The sequence below is a fragment of the Artemia sp. Qi Xiang Cuo genome, chromosome 4 (assembly GCF_049724085.1).
Source record: "Artemia sp. Qi Xiang Cuo chromosome 4, ASM4972408v1, whole genome shotgun sequence".
Lineage (NCBI taxonomy): Eukaryota > Metazoa > Arthropoda > Branchiopoda > Anostraca > Artemiidae > Artemia > Artemia sp. Qi Xiang Cuo.
The window spans coordinates 72,927,978-72,947,787 of record NC_142797.1 but is presented as its reverse complement, the minus strand read 5'-3'; the positions used below and the strand labels follow the sequence as shown (position 1 = coordinate 72,947,787).

Below are 19,810 nucleotides of genomic sequence, written 5' to 3'. Positions count from 1 at the left end.
GTGTGTGTGTGTGTGTGTGTGTGTGTGTGTGTGTGTGTGTGTGTGTGTGTGTGTGTGTGTGTGTGTGTGTGTGTGTGTGTGTGTGTGTGTGTGTGTGTGTGTGTGTGTGTGTGTGTGTGTGTGTGTGTGTGTGTGTGTGTGTGTGTGTGTGTGTGTGTGTGTGTGTGTGTGTGTGTGTGTGTGTGTGTGTGTGTGTGTGTGTGTGTGTGTGTGTGTGTGTGTGTGTGTGTGTGTGTGTGTGTGTGTGTGTGTGTGTGTGTGTGTGTGTGTGTGTGTGTGTGTGTGTGTGTGTGTGTGTGTGTGTGTGTGTGTGTGTGTATTTCTGTGTTTGTATGTGGATATGTGTGTGTGTGTGTGTGTATGTGGGTGTGTGGGTATATGTGTGTGTGTATGAGTGTGTGTGGGTGAGTGTGTGTGTGAGTGAGTGTGTGTGTATGTATTTTTGTGTTTGTGTGTTTTTTTTTATTTGTGTGTGTGTGTATGTTTTTATGTGTATGTGTATCTGTGTGAGTGTGTGTATGTGTTTTTGTATGTGTGTATGTATATGTGTGTGTCTGTGTGTGTTTATGTTTGTGTGTGTGCTATTAACAAAATTTGTAACTTATTATGCACTAGTTTTATAAATAATGCTATAAGCAAAATTTTTAATTTATTGTGCATTTGTTTGATAAATAATTATAATACGAATACAAATCCAATTAAGAAAAAAAACATTTGTTTGATAAATAACATGAATACAAATCCAACTAAGAAAAAAAAATAGTGTGCAATAACTGTAATAAAAATTTCCACAAAGAAAAAAAAACTCAATCCATTCATTTTAGTTTCAGGGGGAAGCTACACAAACAACTGCCTTCCCTGGCCCAGGACTTCAGAATATCATGGGCTATTGTCAACTCTCACCGGAACAATCAGATGATGTTAGTTAAGGTACGTCGTTTACTATTCCCCCGGATTTCCAGTTTACAACGGAAGAAATGAATAGTCTTATGGAAATTGTTGGATCTGATGTTTCTGGGGACATTTTTGACGATGATTTCATTATTAGTGAATTAGGTCCTTGTAGCGATGAAAACTTAGTATTTGTAGCAATAAATTTTTTAGCATTTGTCCACTCCCTCCAGATTGTTCAATATTTGGGGTATGCGAATGCTCCACTTCATTTGTTTGAAGTGGATTCGTTAGGTTATCGGAGGCTAGAGGAGGAGGGTTCCCAGTTAATTCATTTGTAAAATCATTTAAAAGCTGTAGTTTGTTTGGACTTAGCAAAGGTAAGTCCCCCTGCTCAACTGCGCTATAATCTACGTTTAAAAGAAAATCATCTAAAAACCCATCAATATTAAATGGTATTTCCAGTGAATTATCACTCAATGGTAAATTGCTGTGGAAGTCCACCGGTGCGTCCTCTGCTTCTCCAACTGACGAGCAGGGGGGAGATGGCGAATATGGAACCAGAACGACCTATAAATGAAAAATAGCTTATTTTCAAAGTATTCAAATCACACTATTTTTAAAATTTTGTTTATTATTTAAAACGTACTTAGTAGTAGTAGCAGTATGCACATAGTAGCATTTGGTTAATTCACTGTTCCCTACTCTATCGATATTCTGAAAGTTCCAATTTCCAACTTAATATAAGATATTTACATTTTAAAAAATTACATAGAAGACACTGTTTGATTTTGTTCAAACAACTCCTCCCCCTCCCCTTAATTTGCACTATTTAATGCTTCCCTCTTAGACGGCCCAGTGGGCCACCGCGGCGCTTCCCGTGGCATTTCCGGCCCCACCAGCGCTTCCCGGGCTCCACGGCTCCCAGCTGTTTACATAATGTACTAAATATATTGTTAGACCATAGTTTTGGAAATAAAAAGATTAGAAAAAGAGAATGGTTTTTTTGACATGCAAAAAAAATTACATTATATTTAGATATCTCCAAGGGAGGGGGAGCAGAAAAATTTAAAACAATGGTTGGGGGCAGGGAGGGGGGCGGTTTATATTTTAATATCTCTGAGACACACACAGCGCGATGAAAAATGGCTATGTTTAGATATACCTGATAATTTAGTTAAGAAAAAAATGTTTACATTTGTATATCCCGACTGCACTTGGGTGCCAGATGGCCCGGGTAGTGCGTTTTGGAGGGCAACCTCATGATCTTGTATAGGCGGGGCAGCTCCTAAGACCCCCGACAATGTATGATAAGGGGGTGACGGGCCGGCTATTTCACCATCTTGCGTAGCTTCGGCATTGTAGTTATCCGCCCACTCTCTCTTTAACTTTCTACGAGGCTGCACTGGGGCTGCCTCACCCTCTCTCGCTATCTTAGATGGAGGGGAGACAATACATTCTTCACTATTGTCCTTAAAAGAAGAGAAAAAAATAAGTTTGGAAAATAATTTCCCCCTTTTTTTACAGAAGAGAAATTAGTACCCCCTTCTACAGAATTTATTGTCAGGCATAACTTTGTCTAGAAAGCAATTATCTCAAAGAAGCCCCTCTCCCTTTTCAGTAAAGCAAAAACTAAAAATCCATAGCATAATTTTCGAAATGTTATAAGCTCAAGAATCAGAGGGATATTTAGATATAGGCTTTAAATTAGATAAAAAAAGATCGTTAATCCAGCAGCCTATAGGCCTAAATTTTGCAATCATAGGTTAAAAATGCTAGCCAGTTTATACATAATATAGTCTTTATGCAACTCCTAAAGACTTTGCTTTCTAGCCTAGTACTATCAAAGTTAAAAACCATAGTTTTCATCCCCTCTACTTTTGAGAATATAAAGGACACTTTATCGAAAGAAAGCTAGAAAAAGGAATAATATGCACTCTAAAGGAACTGTTAGCATCACCCCCCCCCCCCTTTTACATAATATCCTAAAAAACCGTATTGTTAGGCGACATAATTCGTTTCGCCTACTTCCCGTACAGGTTGTCTAGGACTCCAAATAAGCCTAGATTATTTGTGATCTCGTGTCTGTTCTGTTTCCAAGCGTATTTTCTGGGAAACAGTACAATTAAATTCGAGAACAGATAACGGTTCTTATTCAGGAATGTCACCCCAAAATCTTGGCAAGTTGTAAGGTTGAAAGCTGTCAAAAATATTACGCAAATTAGAATCCATATGTGCAATAGATAAATGCTATAATCTCTGTCCAACTCAAATTGAGTGGGGGAAAAAACATCTTTTTAAAATCTATGAGACATACTTTTAAAGTGTTGAAAAATAGTTTTGTTTTTAGATATTTCTATAAGATATGTAAGAAAAAATGCTCACATTTGCAAATTCTGGCTATATTTGAATGTCCGAAGGCCCAGGCGAAGCATGCTGTACTATCGGCGGACCTTGTGTAGGTGGGGCAGCGACTTTACCTGGAGCGAGACTCGCCATCATGTAGGAAGCTGCCCATTCACTTTTGAATTTCCTGCTAGTGGATGGGCCAGCGATATCATGGGCTTGGGTAGATTGGTTTGCGGTTTGAGTGGGGCCAGCATGTCTTATGACCACAGGCCTCGAAGGTTGCGCAGAGGATACGGTTTTGGATGCCCCAGCTATCTCCCTCCGTTGTACAAGGGTTGTCTCGATGCCTCTAGCCTTCTTGGATGGAGGGGGAAAATTTATTCATAATTGGCCTTAAAAAGGAAGAGAAAAAATTTAGTATGGAAAATAATTTCCTCCCTTTTTTAAAGAAGGAAAAATAGTATCCCCATCCCCACTAACCCTAATTTTGTCTAGAAAAGCATTTATCTCATTTCAGTAAAGCAAAAAGTCAAAATTTCGCGATAATTATACTAGGCTTAGAAATCAAACGTTTTTATTACACAACCTGTGAAAAAATAAATCATGACAATCAGTAGTCTATAGCCTTAGGATAGAAATCAATGTTTCTATTTTTACCATTTAGACAAAAATTAAATGTTCCAGTCTATAGGCTTTAAATTAGATAAAAAAAAAGATCGTTAACCCAGCATCCTATAGGCCTAAATTTTGCAAACATAGGTTAAAATGTTATTCAATTTACGCATAATATAAGCTTCATGCAACTCCCAAAGACTTATCTTTCTAGCCTTGCATATCAAAGTTAAAAACCATAGTTTTCACGCCCCCTCCTGGGAATATAAAATAAACTTTATCGAAAGAAAGCTTGAAAAAAATTAATAAAATACCTATATACGTAACGCATATATTTAAAAATTAGTTTTCTTGTCATATAAAAAATCATGACAATCAGTAGTCTGTAGCCTTAGGATAGAAATCAATGTTTCTATTTTTACCATTTAGAAAAAAATTAAATGTTACAGTCTATAGGCTTTAAATTAGATAAAAAAAAGATCGTTAACCCAGCATTCTATAGGCCTAAATTTTGCAAACATAGGTTAAAATGCTATTCAATTTACACATAATATAAGCTTCATGCAACTCCTAAAGACTTTTCTTTCTAACCTTGCATATAAAAGTTAAAAACCATAGTTTTCACGCCTCCTCCTGGGAATATAAAAGAAACTTTATCGAAAGAAAGCTTGAAAAAAATTAAAAACATTCCTAGAGACTCATCGCATATATTTACACATTATTTTTATTGTCAAAGGTTGTACATGTCTAGACAATGAATCCCCCCCCCTTACTTTTCATGCGAAGAAATAGTTTGTTTTCATTTTACAATGATGGCGATAGAGTTGAGGTATGTCCCACCCCCCGTTCAGCAATGTCATAAAAAATATTGTTAACAATTATTTTTGGCAAATAACACGTTTCACTCCTCTAAATACAAGTTGCGTTTGCCTAGCTTAATTATTAGTATCTCATTTTGCTTGCAACTGTTTTTTTACGGGAGAAGCAATCCTTTTGGATGTGTGAAACCTTTCCGCTAAACTGCTAACGTAAACGAACAGGAAGTGCTTTAAAAAGGGTGACAGCTAATTATAACATCGCGCTGGAGAGCTCTATGTTAAACCAGAGCGGGTTAATAACAACAGAGCGACGGATGTCAGCTAGAGAAAAGATTTCAATACAGAAAAGCAAGAATTTATCGAAAAAGAGAATTATTTCTATTACGAGAATTATTGTTGTAAAACAGTGGGGGAGGGGTTAGGTTTATGTGGTAAAAAGAAAATATTGTATGTTTTCTATTGAGTATAAAGATGGCATAGTGGTGTTTGTTTTGTGGGGGAGGGGGAATTACCTAAATTTACTGGCGGGGGACCAAGGAAAATAATTTTATTTTGGAAATAAAAAATGAAAATGTACTAAAACAGAACTTACATGGTAAATTGAGGTTGCCAATACTTCAAGCTCATAAATATTTTCAAGTGTTCTATCCATTGTCAGGTTACTTTAATTTCTGATAATTTAATCACAATGCATGTTCGTTATATACGAAATCTCAAGGGTGAATTGTTATGTAACGAGGAAAACCATATGTAAGCTAGGCTGTGATTGGCTGAAAAAGGGGATATATCCAACTCGCTGATTGGCTGAGAAGGAAACACGTGATCTAACTGTTTCCTATTCCTGGACGGCATAACATTCGCCCCGAGCGTGCACTTGGCCAAAACAACAACAACAACAAATAAATCGACCTTTGGAAATTTAGGTCATTGACCCACTTCGATTATGCAATCATTCTCCCTGGGGATTCCATGCCCATATATGGTGTGCTGACACGAGTTATAGGGTCATTTCTACTAATAACAAACCAGATATTTCGGCAAGGATCTCCACCAAGCCGTTTTCAGAGATCAAAAAAAGAAGAAAAACTAGTCTTTTGAAGCTAATTCGAACAGAACAGAAATATATTTGTTTGTTATCTTTATCGTTATAATTTTTTTAACTTACCCCATATTTCAACTTATTACCGGCACAAACACTTTTTACGTTGAGAAGCTAGAGAATATAAAACTCTGGGATGGGGACTCGGATGATTCTAAGCAGTGTTTAGTTAACACTGAATGGGGTGCCTTTGGAGATAACGGCTGTTTGGATTTTATTAGGACAGACTTTGACAAAGCCCTAGATGCAAACACTTTAGATCGAGGAAGACAATCGTGAGTGTAGTCAATTTTTGGCCGATTTTGTTTTATTTTCACAAGTTTGGTATTTTTTTAAGCTAATCAAATGCATTGGGTTATCAAGGAGGCACACTTGTGCCTCTTTAAAGAGGCGACCCACCACAATGTTAAGTGATTTCCGGTCCTAGCGTTCAAAGAGAGACGGCGGTGATCGCATTTTGTAGCCTAGGCTCAGACTAAGAAACATGCAAAATTTCACCCCCCTCTGACTTAATCTTCATGGAGGAAAATGGGCCGGAAGTTTCGACCCTCCCACCACATTCCTCCTTCAAGGTTGTCCGATCGGGCTGAAATTTAGAGGATAAGCTTTGTTAGGGCCTGAGAACTTGTCCTAAAAATTTGAGCTTAATCCGATCACACCTTCTCTGTTTTCCAAAAACCAACTATAGCCACTTAATGTTCATCAAGTTATTTTTTTTTATCTGACCCACCTACAGGCCACAGTTGGCAACGGATCCGGGTGAATGAGGACTCATTCGAAGTGGAATTTGAACTGTTAGGGAGTAGGAGATTTTCAGACCGAAAAAATTATCCCCCGAATTTACATTTACGAAAAACCTCGTTTTCCTATAAGAGCCCATGTTAATTTTTCCCACCACAGCCCATCCTTTAAAGTTGTCCGATCAGGCTGAAATTAAAAGATATGCTTTCTTAGGGTCTGGGAGCTTATCCTCAAAATTTCAGCTCAATCCGATCACTCCTTCTTTGTTTTCCAAAAACCAAATATCAAGTTATTTTTTTTATCTGACACGCCTAAAGGCCACAGTTGGCAACGGATCTGGGTGAATGAGGACTCATTCAAAGAGAAATTTGACCTGTTAGGGTCTTTTAATGTTTTCAGACCAAAAATATTATCCCCCGAATTTACATTTACGAAAAACCTTGTTTTCCTATAAAAGCCCATGTTAATTTTCGAAATTCCAAAAAGCATAGTATTTCATTATTAAATTAGATCAAAATAGTCCTCTTAACCTGACAAGACCGACTGCAAGCTTCCGGAAATTCCAGCTCTTTCCCGGATCTTTTTTTTTGTCGAAAAACAAAAATCTTACTTTCTATTTGCTTGCGTCAAAAATAGATTGCAGAGACTAAAAATAATTTAACAAGAGTCTCTGATGGTACAGTGGTCACTATTCCTGTCTGTCATGCGGAAGACCCGGGTTTGATTCCCCGTCAGAGTGAATTTTTTATATATTGAATTTAAAGTAGTATCTCTTAAATTTAAAGTTTAAAAAAGAAACTAAGTTTGTTTTTTAAATCCAATCTATTAAATCCTTCGGCTCAACAGGCGTCTCCAGAAGAATATCACAGTCGACCTTCAGCTTACAGGTAAGTCTCCACTGCTTTGATAACATGCCGTATACCCGTATGCTCAAAGAAAAGTTGAAAAAAGGAAATCTTACTGTGCATTTGATTTGAATATTCAGGAATTAAAAGCCTTATTAAAATAATCATCAAAAGTGGGGGGTTTGGGGGCGGCAGCCCCCCAATATCAACTCCTGACACGGTCAGCTAACAGTTAGTCAAGCAATATTAAGTAATAAACTGTACAAGAACGTGCAGAAATTATTTGAAAAAACTACGTTTTCTAAAGAGTTAAAGAGGCTGAGTCACAGGTTCGAACCTTGAAACGTACAGGAATTAGGAGGTAGAGTTGGGGGGCTGCCACCCCTCGAACCCCCCGCTTTTGCAGCCTTTTTTGTTAAGATTTTTATTTTGGGGGTCTACCACCCCCCTCAACCCCCGCTTTTTCCCTTGCAAAGAAAGGCTTTGCAACATGAACGAAGTCTGCTTGAATTTTTACCGTAAGAACATCCTATTGTATCTCTTTGATTAGAAACAGTACTGAGCCTGTTTGCTGGATTTTTTACAGGAGATTTTCCCTAACCAATAACAAGCTATAATGTGATGAACTTGGTACGACCAACTGATTGCAGGCTACATGACTTAAAAAACCTTAACAAAAGTTTCCGAAAAAAGGTTTCGTTTTCGAAAACTAGGAGGGCAATTGGTCCCCCTCCATGCATATTCTATTTGGTGCCCCTCGCATTGAATTCTTTTTTTATCTTAAGCTTGATCAGCCGGACAATAAATAAATAAATGTTATTTTCTCCAGTGTTATAAATGTTAAGTTATTTATATTTACCATATGTTTTTCCTCTAGGTTGGAGTAGACATGCACAAATTCCCAAAATTTCAAACAGATTTGGACTTGGTTGAAGCACTTGTTACTGAACAGTCTGTTTTCTGCTTACCTGGAAAAGTAAGATTCAATTCTGTATTTTGTTATTAGTTACTCCAGTCTCAGATTACACTTTAAGGTTACAATATATAAAGATTTTATTTGCAATGAAAATGCGGAATTGAATTTAAGCCCAATCTCTGCCAATTTAATAATGCTTACAGTGGCGCCATTTCAGAAATTCTCCGGGGGGAGGGGGGCAAAGAAAAATTTTGGCCCCCCGTCCAGACTTAAAATGTAATTACTCTCTTTGGTAGACTATTCTTCAAATTAGTCTTTGAATACCCATTAAATCAACGTAATTTATTTAGATTTTGCCTTTTGCAACCTGGTTAGGGACAAAAAAATCGTTACAAGATGGAACACTTACCACACAAACTAAAAACTGAAAGTTACGTGCTCCATGGTCAGAGAGACAAGGTGGATAGAGTTTCATGCTAAACAGAATTTTACCAATTCTACATTTTTATATGAAAACCAAGAACAATAGAACAATAGAATAATATCTAGTTACAACATAAGATGTCATCAGGAAAGTAGTTCCAGCAGTCCTAGCTAAGCCAAAATCTAGAATTTTTAATGTACAATAAGACTTCACAACAATATTACTTGGTTTCAAATCCCTCTGAATAATACCAGTCAAATGTAAATGTTTAATTCCACAAAGCATCTGGTATAATAGATATTACATTCTTTCATGATCTAGATCCATTTGTATTACTTTACACAAATTGGCATCCATTAGCTCCATGACTAAATAGACATCTTGAAATTCTCCTAAACTTTTTTGTGGGGTGAAAGCATTGAACAATCCAATTATATTCTTATGATTCACTAGTTTCATCAATTTAAACTCCCTATAGGCTCTTTTAGCATGAGTTACATTCTGAAATGGACGACTTAGTTTCTTTATTGCAATACTCTGTTCTGTTACAGTGTCATATGCTGCACAGACAATCCCTTGTACTCCAGATCCAATGGGGCGAAGATTTTGATATCTTTTTAGAATTGTGAAACGAGTATCTCCAACTTCAACTGTATAAAACTGTGATGCAAATTATAAAGCAAAAAAAAACACAAACAAACAACAACGCTAGGCATCAATTTGTCGCAGTTTTTTCCTGGTTTACAGTTTTTTGTAATACAAATTTCTCGTTCTGCATAACGAGATCCGATTCGGATAAAAAGATGTGTAGGCCCTAAGATTCTTTAATCAATTATGGTTTGCCTAAGTCATCACAATTTTTGCTTTTTGGGAATTTTTTAATTTGGTTCAAGAGATCCGCGCAAGGGCATAGAAATATTTTTCTTTTTATTTACCGAGTAGGCCCATTCTAGCAAATATTTTAAAACTAAATCCTGGAATTTTTAGACAGGCATGTATATGAGATTTATTTTTTAGGGGGGATTCAAATAAACATAAATATGCCGATTATGCAAAAATTATTAATAAATGTTTCAAATCGTCGAATTTTATATCAACAAATTTGATAAGTCACAAATCCGAGCACCCCTCCACGGTACCTAAGGTCATGTCTGGACTAAAAATAAAACTGCTGTATACGTATGTATATTTGTAAAACAAATTGAAAGAGAGTCTATTTTCTTTCTGCCCCACCCTAAATGAAACTCATTTAAAAAAGTATAGATAATAGACTTCCATTTCCAATCCGCTTTTCCTTATTATTTCGCCTGCACAATTAATAATTCGAATGTTTTTTTTTTGAATTTATTACCACTAGTCCTATTTTTAGATATGAGAAAATGATATCTAGCAAATATTTGGGTGACATTGTACGACACATTTTGGTATCACTGACAAGAGATCACTTAATTTTCAATGGAACTTCGTATGACTGTTTATTGCAGCCATACAAATTCGAAACTGAGTACATTAGTAATATTGAAGAGAGTCCAGAAGGAGACTTCACTAACTGCGAAAATATATTCAAGGAGCTTGGGGTTAAGGTTATAACTCGGGATGATTGTGCAAAAATTAGGTAAGACATTTACAATGTGTTGTAATGGCTGTAAAAATTTATTTTGATAGAGAGGGGGTGCCAAATTAACATAATTTGATCGCTGATATTTCTATAAATCAGTCTGGCAAATTTATTTTGACTATTACTTTTTCTTTGCTGTCAATCTGACGGGATTAATTATTTAAGAAGGGATGAAACATGACCCTCCCCCCCAAATAAAAATTACTTCTGAGGGATGTACCTGCGTTTTTAAAAATTTCAAGTGGGCATTTCTCTTCCATTTTTGTCCTGTCTAAAAAATGTTTTCAAAGGCAGCGGCTATAAGGACTTTTAAGATTTTGAGGTAGACGGGACAAATTCAAGGATTTTGATTGCCAATACTTAACCTTGTCCAGGAAATGTCTTTTGAGTGTATTTAATATTGTCTGATTTACCCCTCTTCCTCCCTGAAAATTAACAATTATTTCTAAGTAGTGTCCCTATCTTTGCAAATCTCAAAATTTTGCAGAAGATATTTCCCTCCCGTCTTTGAACTGCTTAAAATATGTTTGTCAAAGGCAGTGTCTCTAAGGACTGCCAAAACTAGTTTAGCCAACAATAATACAAGCAGCACATGTATTTCAATGAAAGTTGCACGCTTAAGCGGCGTTCACAAGCGTGTCTAGCTAGAATCCCATGTCTAGACACGTGTCTAGCCAGAATCCAATGTCTAGGCAACGACCGTTCACATGTAAAATTCGGTGCTTATTAGGGGGCTGGGGGTAAAGTTTTTGAAGTCGGAAAACAATTCTTACTTCATAATATGGAATAATTATAGCGAACACATTTTGTATACAGACCCGCAGTACTTTACCCCCCCCCCTTAATGTGCAAATATATAGCCAAAATTTTTTTCTAAAATATTATATTTTTATCATACTTAAGTATATTTTATTAGGATTAACTTAACTTCACTTCTTGAGTGGTAATGGGTATATCATACAAATATCTTTAAATGTGTTGTAAAACAAGGTTAATTTCTTGGAGGATCTAGATAGGAAAAATAACGGACTGTAAGTAAGGAGCGATGTGGCTCAATAGTAATCGAAATTCAAAAAAACAGAATTTGACATCAATAAACATATCAAAAGAATTTGCTTATTATTCTGCTTCCAAATATATAATATTAATTTTTTAGTGTTACTGATCAAAGGCTACGTGCCTGAGAAAATTTGCCTGATCTTCTAAAAAGGGGGGAATCACCCCCTTAAAATTTAAGGAATCTTAATAAAAATCACCATCAGATTCAACGTATCTGAGAACCATATCGTTTAAGTTTTAACCCCTCATCGGCAAAAATGTGGAATTTTATATTTTTGCCAGAAGTAACATCACAGATGTGTGTTTTTTTCTTTTCCCTAGGGGTGAACTCATCAAACCAATAACCCTAGAATATTAGGAAATCGCTAATTCGAACGGAAATTAAAGATTGGAGGGTAACTAGCCTACCTCCCACGCCCATTTTTTCCCAATGTTTTCCGATCAAAACTTTGAGGTGGCCATTTTGCTTAGCATAGTCAAAAGATTTAATAACTATGCGTTTGAGGATGACTTTACGCTCTCCCCCTATAGCCCCGAGGGAAGGGGTACAAGCTATAAACTTTGCCCATTGTTTACATATAGTATTATCTATTTGGAAGCATACGTATACTTTTCGGGGGTGGTTGGATTTTTGGCGGGGAAGGAGAGGCTATATAGATGGATCTTTCCATAGAGAAATTTTTCGTGGGGAAGGACCTTTTCATGTAGAGGGAGCTGGATTTCCCGGATAGTTTTTATACAACTGAAAGTAAGGAGTAACATTAAAACTTAAAACGATAAGCAATTATTACGAATCTGAGGGGTGTTAACCCCCTCTCAATACCTCGCTTTTTACAATAACGTTTTTTAAACTATTAGAAAAAGATTATAATTCTAATTAAACGGCCCTTGTATTTCATGAGTTCCTCTCAAGTAATTGGAACAAAAATTCAAACTCTAGTGTAAAGAGTGAGGTATTGAGGAGGGGAAACCCCCTCATATACATAACAATTGCTGTTCGTCTTAAGTATTAACGTCGCTCCTTAATTTCAGTTCAAAAACTCAGTTATTTCAATATAACTTAATGAAAAAGACAAATATACAGTCATGAAGTTTTAAATACTAGCATGTGCAAAATTTTAAAACATGAGTAGAAATCCACGTGAAATCTGGTAAATTGACACCAAAGAGATTAGGTTGTTGCAGATTTTATTTTAGTCTGCACCTGTCTTGGGAATCAGCTGATTGTTAGTTTCTAAATTTCTAATTATTAAAAGCACTATTCAATATAATTAATTAATTTTGGTTATTTTGTTTTCGTGGTTCAATGTGACAACACTTGCAAAAACCCGCCCAAGTCAGCATTTTGAAACAACTAAAAGAAAAAACTTAGAAAATCAAGCCAATTTGGTTGGGCAGTTATTAATGACTCGAAGTGGGAATCAAGAGGGAAGAGGACCTATTTTAGATCAACTCTTTTTAATTAATTTTTGAGTTATGCTATATGTTTTCAAGAAATTCCCTTTCTAACTCTTCATTATCTTCAACCTCAATATCCTCTAAAACTGTTCGTCTCAAGTATATTTTGTTAATATATTCTTTTTTTTCTATACCGAACAATGATCGTGGCTTTTTTTCTGGATTATAAAGAAGTAATATTTTGATTTTAAATGCTCTTATTATTGTTTGTGCTCTTTGATATTCAAAAGTTTTTTTTTTCGTTTAGATATGTTTGTAAACTTGTATAAAGAAAGGCAGCCTTTTTGACTGCAGCTGGAGTTGGAGCTTTACTAAATAAAATTGAAGAAAAATATGTAGTCATGGCAGTTGATGGCTCTGTTTATGCATACCATCCCTATTTCCACAAACTAATGGTGGAAAGGATAAAACAACTCATTAATCCTGGATTGAATGTAAGTACATGATATAAATATTTAAAAACTTTTCAGTACAATATCAAGATTAGTCAAATTTTGAAACAAGCTCATAGAAAAACAGTTGTGTCTTATATAATGAGGTTTTTAGTGCCTGGACTCCGTCAATTTTACCCTAATAAATGTTCAAATGTTGATTTTTGAGAGAAATTTGTCTCAACGTTTTTCTGGAATCTGGCAACAGTGAATTTAAAATGGACAATTTTCTCAGCAACATTCCGACTTGTAAGTAATAAGTTTTATAATCCTGCAACCGGATTTCTTAGTGAATTAAAAATTAAAGTTCTTAGTGAATTAAAAAAAATAGTCAGCTACATGGCGTCACTGTCGCCACGACGCCTGAATCCTGGATTTGTTGGTACTCATGTAAATTACTCCAAAATTGTTTTCTACAGATGCTGCTGTGCATCACTGCTCTAATCCTTTTGCCCATAGTCTAAAACTGAGCTCCTCAATGTGCCAAGGACGTCAGATAAAATTTTTTTGCCCCACCTCCCCCCTGGACTCCAAATCCGTTCTAACCAAGGATTTTCTGTGAAATTTTATTAGGTTGTTTAAAAATTCTATCCAACAGTTCGTGGTAACGAACTGTAAGTAAGGAGCGACCCGGCTCGATAGCTCTAAAAACCGAAACTCTAAAAACGGAATTTTTATACCAGTAGATACATAAAAAGAATTAAATTTTTATGCTGATATTAAATATATAAATTTCATCAACATTTACAAGCCTTATCAAAAGCCATCAAAAGTTACGAGCCTTAAAATATTTGCCTTATTTTTGAAAAAAGGAAGGGAAAGGCCCCTAAAAGTAATAGAATATTAATGAAAATCAAACCATCATAATCAGCGTAGCACAAAGCCTTACCGTAGATGTTTCAAGATCCTATCCGCAAAATGTGGAATTTTGTATTTTTGCCAGAAGAAAGATCACGGATGAGTGTTTTTTTTTTGGTTTTTTTTTCAGGGGCCATCGTATCGATCCAGAAGTCCTAGAATATCGTGAGAGGGCTACTTCGAACGGAAATTAAAAATTCTAGTACCCTTTTTAAGTGACCAAAAAATTGGAGGGATTTTTTCTGGGTGGGAGGGGTCGGAGGATTTGATACACGGGAGGATGTTTCCTTGGGGGAAGAGACATTTCTATGAAGGGGGCGCCGGATTTCCCAGCATTATTTAAAAAACGATCAGAAATTAAATAAAAAAGTTTTTTCAACTGAAAGTAAGGAGCAACATTAAAACTTCAAAACGAACAGAAATTATTACGTATATGAGGGGGTTCACCCCTTAGTCAATACCTCTCTCGGTACGCTAAAGTTTTATTAGAACTTTCAAAAGAGCTATCTATTCTAATTAAACGGCCTTTGTGATTCAGGGATTTGTGATTTGAACAAAATTCGAACTTTAGCGTAAAGAGCGAAATGCTGTTGATGCGAAAATGTTGAATTTTTTATTTTTGCCAGAAGTAAGATCACGGATTGGTTTTTTTTTTTTCTTTTCCCTAGGGGTGAACGCATCAAATCAATAACCCTAAAATATTGGGAAATTGCTCATTCGAACGAAAATTGAAAGTTCAAGTGTCCTTTTAGAGTAAAAATATTGGATGGTATCTAGCCCACCTCCCACGCCCATTTTTTCCCAATGTTTTCCGATCAAAATTTTGAGGTGACCATTTTGCTTAGCATCATCAAAAGATTTAATAACTATGTGTTTAAGGATGACTTTACCCTCACCCCCTACAGCCCCGAGAGAAGGGGTACAAGCTATGAACTTTACCCATTGTTTACATATAGTAATATCTATTTGAAAGTATACGTATACTTTTTGGGGGTGGGGGGATTTCTGGCGGGGAAGGAGAGGCTATATGGATGGATCTTTCAATAGAGAAATTTTTCGTGGGGAAGGACCTTTTCATGTAGAGGGAGCTGGATTTCCCGGGTAGTTAAAAAAATAATCAGCTACATGGCGTCACTGTCGCCACGACGCCTGAATCCTGGATCTGTTGGTACTCGTGTAAATTACTCCAAAACTGTTTTCTACAGATGCTGCTGTGCATCACTGCCCTAATCCATTTGCACATAGTTTAAAATTGATCTCCTCAAAGTGCCAAGGACATCAGATAAAATATTTTTGCCCCACCTCCCTCCTGGACTCCAAATCTGTTCTAACCAAAGATTTTCTGTGATATTTTATTTGGTTGTTTAAAAATTCTATCAAACAGTTCGTGGTAACGAACTGTAAGTAAGGAGCGACCCGGCTCAAGAAACCGAAACTCTAAAAACAGAATTTTGATACCAGTAGATACATAAAAAGCATCAGATTTTTAAGCTGATTTGAAATATATAAATTTCATCAACAGTTACGAGCCTTAAAATATTTGCCTTATTTTCGAAAAAAAGAAGGGAAAAAAAGAAGGGCTCCTAAAAGTAATAGAATCTTAATGAAAACCAAACCATCAGATTCAGCGTAGCACAAAGCCCTACTGTAGATGTTTCAAGCTCCTATCCGCAAAATGTGGAATTTTGTATTTTTTTACCAGAAGAAAGATCACGGATGGGTGTTTGTTTCTTTTTTTGTTTTTTTTTTTTTTCCAGGGATCATCGTATCGATCCAGTAGTCCTAGAATATCGTGAGAGGGCTCATTCGAACCGGAATTAAAAATTCTAGTACCCTTTTTAAGTGACCGAAAAATTGGAGGGCAGCTTGGCCCCCTCCAACGCTCATTTTTTCCCAAAGTCACCGAATCAAAATTTTGAGATAACCATTTTGTTCAGCATAGTCAAAAATTTAATAAATATGTCTTTGAGGATGACTTAGTACCCCAGAGTTCTCGGGGGAAGGGCTGCAAGTTCTGTGCTTTGCCCATTGTTTACATATAGTATTGGTTATTGGGAAGTATACAGGCGTTTTCAGGAGGGATTTTTTCTGGGTGGGTGGGGGGGGTCGGAGGATTTGTTACGTGGGAGAATGTCTCCTTGGGGGAAGAGACATTTCTATGAAGGGGGCGCTGGATTTCCCAGCATTATTTAAAAAACGATCAGCAATTAAATAAAAAGAAAAACTAGTTTTTTCAACTGAAAGTCCGGAGCAACATTAAAACTTAAAACGAACAGAAATTATCACGTATATGAGGGGGTTCGCCCCCTACTCAATACCTCTCTCTATACGCTAAAGTTTTTTTTAGAACTTTCAAAAGAGCTATCTATTCTAATTAAACGGCCGTTGTGATTTAGGGATTTGTGATTTGAACAAAATTCAAACTTTAGCGTAAAGAGCGAGGTACTGACTAGGGGATGAACCCCCTCATATACGTAATAATTTCTGTTCGCTTTAATCTATAATGTTGCTTTAAAACGCAAAATGTTGCGTTTTAAGTATAATTTCTGTTCGTTTTAAGTTTTAATGAACGCCATATTTTGTCACAGTTGAACGAAAATGCGGACTGTACAATTAAAGGGATTGATACACCCCCACGTTTCTTTTTTTTATATGATCTACTAATACAATAATACAACTGTTAACAATAATTTATTAAAACTCAAATATATTTACTGCATAAGATTTAAATGAAAAATAGAACAGGTTTTATCTGTTAGAAGTCAGAAGCAACATTAAAGCTTAAGACGAACAGAAATTATTACGTAAATAAGCTGAAATTTCCGCATTATAACTCAATCCCGGTCAAAATTGCCACAAATAATTACCCTAATTACCCTTAACATCTTCACGCGTAGAATTGAGTCGGCAAAGAGAAAAGCAAGACATATAAAAAGAACTTCGTATAGGAATTCTGGCGAATTCTCCCAGTGTAAAATTTTCCCTGAAAAGTTTACCCCCTGAAAACTTCCCTTTCCATGGAAAATTCTCCCTAGGGAATAGCACCACAGCAACCCCCCCCCCCTTGACCCAAAAAATATATTAATACTTCTCATTTTTCAAAAAACGAAATGTTAGGCCTACAAATAGGTAATTAGCCTATAACAAACGAAGTTAAGATTGGGCTGAAAATTAAACAAATTAACAAACATCATACGCAAAGAATGGGCAAATCTTATAACTTAAAAATCTTTCCCCAAGGACTTTGTGGGGTAATTTTATCTCAAAAGATACAGTTATTGAGCCTTTAAACTATTAAATAAAAAAGTTTTTTTTAACAGAAAGTAAGGATCAACATTAAAACATAAAACAGAAATCATTCAGAACCTTATATGAAAGGGGCTGTCCCCTCATTAACACCCTGCTCTTTATGCTAAAATTTTTATTGTTTTCAAAAATAGAATTGAGAGAAAGAGTCAAACTTTAGCGTAAAGAGCGAGGCGCCGAGGAGGGGACAGTCCCTTTCTTTATCGCTCTTTATGCTATATTTTTTCAGTACTTTTAAAAAAGCTTCCTATTGTTATAATTAAACGACCCTTGTGTTCAAGGAGTCGTTCTTCAGGAATTTTGCCAACAGTCAAAATTTATCGCAAAAAGCAAGATTCTAAGGAGGGGGAGATCCCCTTCGTAAAAGTAATAATATTTGTTCGTTTTAATGTTACTCCTTACTTTCAGTACGAAACATTTTTTTTCTTTTTAACTTTATTTCGGATGGTTTTAAGTAATGCCAGGAAATCCGACCCCACCTCCACGGAGATATTCCCCTCCCCACGGAAATATCCTCTAGACAATTCAATTCCGGTGAAAATTTAGCCCGGAAAATTACAATTAACAACCCTACGCGTAAAATTGAGACAGAAAAAAGAAAGCAAGACATTTAAAAGAATTTTGTATAGGAATTCTGGCAAATTCCCCCAGTGTATAATTTCCCCTGACAAGTTCGACCCCTGGAAATTTCCCTCCCCATAAAAAAAAACAGCAAAAAAGGCCGAAACATATTGAGACTGGGAACTAGCCTAAAATCTAAGCTCTGATTTAAAACAATGAGGATCCCAGTCACAAGGTCTGTATTAATCATCAAAATGGATTCACTTTCCAGGTTACTAGTCTTGGACTTTCTGACGAGCAATAGAGTTGATGTCGCTCACTAGTTGATAGGGGTAATCCAAGCTCAAAAAGACCCCACTATTACATAAAGTTTAATTTTACCAATTTAAACATTTTCTTTCCTTCCTTTTCTTTCTTCTTTTTTATATCCATAAAATAAGTAATAATAATTAATAGTGATGATAATACGATAAGCAATAAGATAACAATTGATAAAGACTGATTTTGTTTTGATTATCTTTTAATTGTCTCTTTAAATCAGAGCAGCTCTTCCACCTCCTTAGATCATTTGTTGTTTTACTTCACGACGACTCTGTAGAAGTATTTCTGATATTCCCTACCGCATAAGTCGTCTGAATGCCCAAATTCTACATTAATGCAATATTTAAAAGCGAAACAAATTGCCTAGGAAACTAAAGTTTAAAAAGGAGAAATGGAATAAGCCCGAAGTTAAGAAGATATTTAGTTGAAAATAGAGATGGCAAGATAGAATGACTAAATTGTGATGCTAAAGGTCCTTAAATTGGGTGCAGGACTTTGACGCAACCTCACAGGGAAATGTTTAATAACTGTGGTAAACATGTAATTATTCAAATTAAACTACTTAACTAAGGAAAGGCTTAGTTAAGTAGTGTGATGTCAATAGTTTGGGTGTGTATCACCTCTTCTGTATTTCCTCGCCTGAAAATATTCTAACGTTATACATTATCTCATCAAATGATTACTAATTCTTTTAGGTACGACTATGAAAATTGCGAATCCGACCCTTGCGAAGAAATGTTAGAACATTTACGTACACTCAAATGCAGGTACACTTCATTAATATTTGCCTTTTTAAATCTTTTTTGCGTCTTACTTACTGTGAGTCCATGGTTGCCAAAGTACATATAATCCAACCTGCCCCTCCCATTTCAACTATCATAAATAATTTATTCAAGTCAATCATTTTTATTGTTATAAATGGAATGTTCTAATTTCGCTTATTTATTTTGTATTATTTAATCCTTTGGAGGATTTTTGATGGGTCTAGTCTCTGACTCAATCTTAACATTTGAGAAACCTCAATTAATGTCGAAATTTTACTATCTTGGAAATTTATGTCTCTTTTTGAAGAATTTTTGAAGCAGCGCTCTTTTTCTTCTCTCCTCGTTCTGAAAATAACTCTGAATTTACGGATGTAGTTTCAAGCTTTAACATACACGATTCACGACTCGATGTATTGCTGGAACGCGTGGACACACAAAAGAGTTGAAGTAATGACTTCACGTCTTGGAACTTGAGTTTATAAATACGAAAACCGAAGTGATTACTCTCCTACACCAAATTCGAAATGTCTGTGTTTTTTTTTTGTTATTAAAAGTTTATGGCATCTAGTTTTGAGGGGGGGGGGGCTCAGTAATAATGCTTTTGATCTTTTAATGTTTCTTAAATATTTTTCATTTTAATATCTTTTGTTTTGTATTCTTATTAAGTTGGTAGAATATAGTATATATAATAGTTTGCGATATTTTAAATTGTTTTGTAAATGTTATTTTTTTACTGATT

The 19,810-nt window shown here is 35.7% G+C and overlaps 1 protein-coding gene and 2 pseudogenes across 2 annotated transcripts in view; 1 reads left to right on the top strand and 2 right to left on the bottom strand.

Annotated features, from left to right (window-relative positions):
* Positions 1–19,810, bottom strand: part of LOC148953408 (hexokinase-2-like) — a 119,709-nt pseudogene that overhangs the window by 38,056 nt on the left and 61,843 nt on the right. The gene's annotated exons all lie outside the window — the stretch shown is intronic.
* LOC148953411 (hexokinase-2-like) lies at positions 858–19,078 on the top strand. Its single transcript, XM_089087657.1, has 5 exons — positions 858–930; positions 8,233–8,331; positions 10,065–10,310; positions 13,078–13,264; positions 19,003–19,078. The coding sequence occupies exons 3-4, from the start codon at positions 10,075–10,077 to the stop codon at positions 13,097–13,099; spliced, it is 258 nt and encodes an 85-aa protein (XP_088943783.1). The 5' UTR covers positions 858–930; positions 8,233–8,331; positions 10,065–10,074; the 3' UTR covers positions 13,100–13,264; positions 19,003–19,078.
* LOC148953412 (stress-activated protein kinase JNK pseudogene) lies at positions 8,777–9,973 on the bottom strand (annotated as a pseudogene).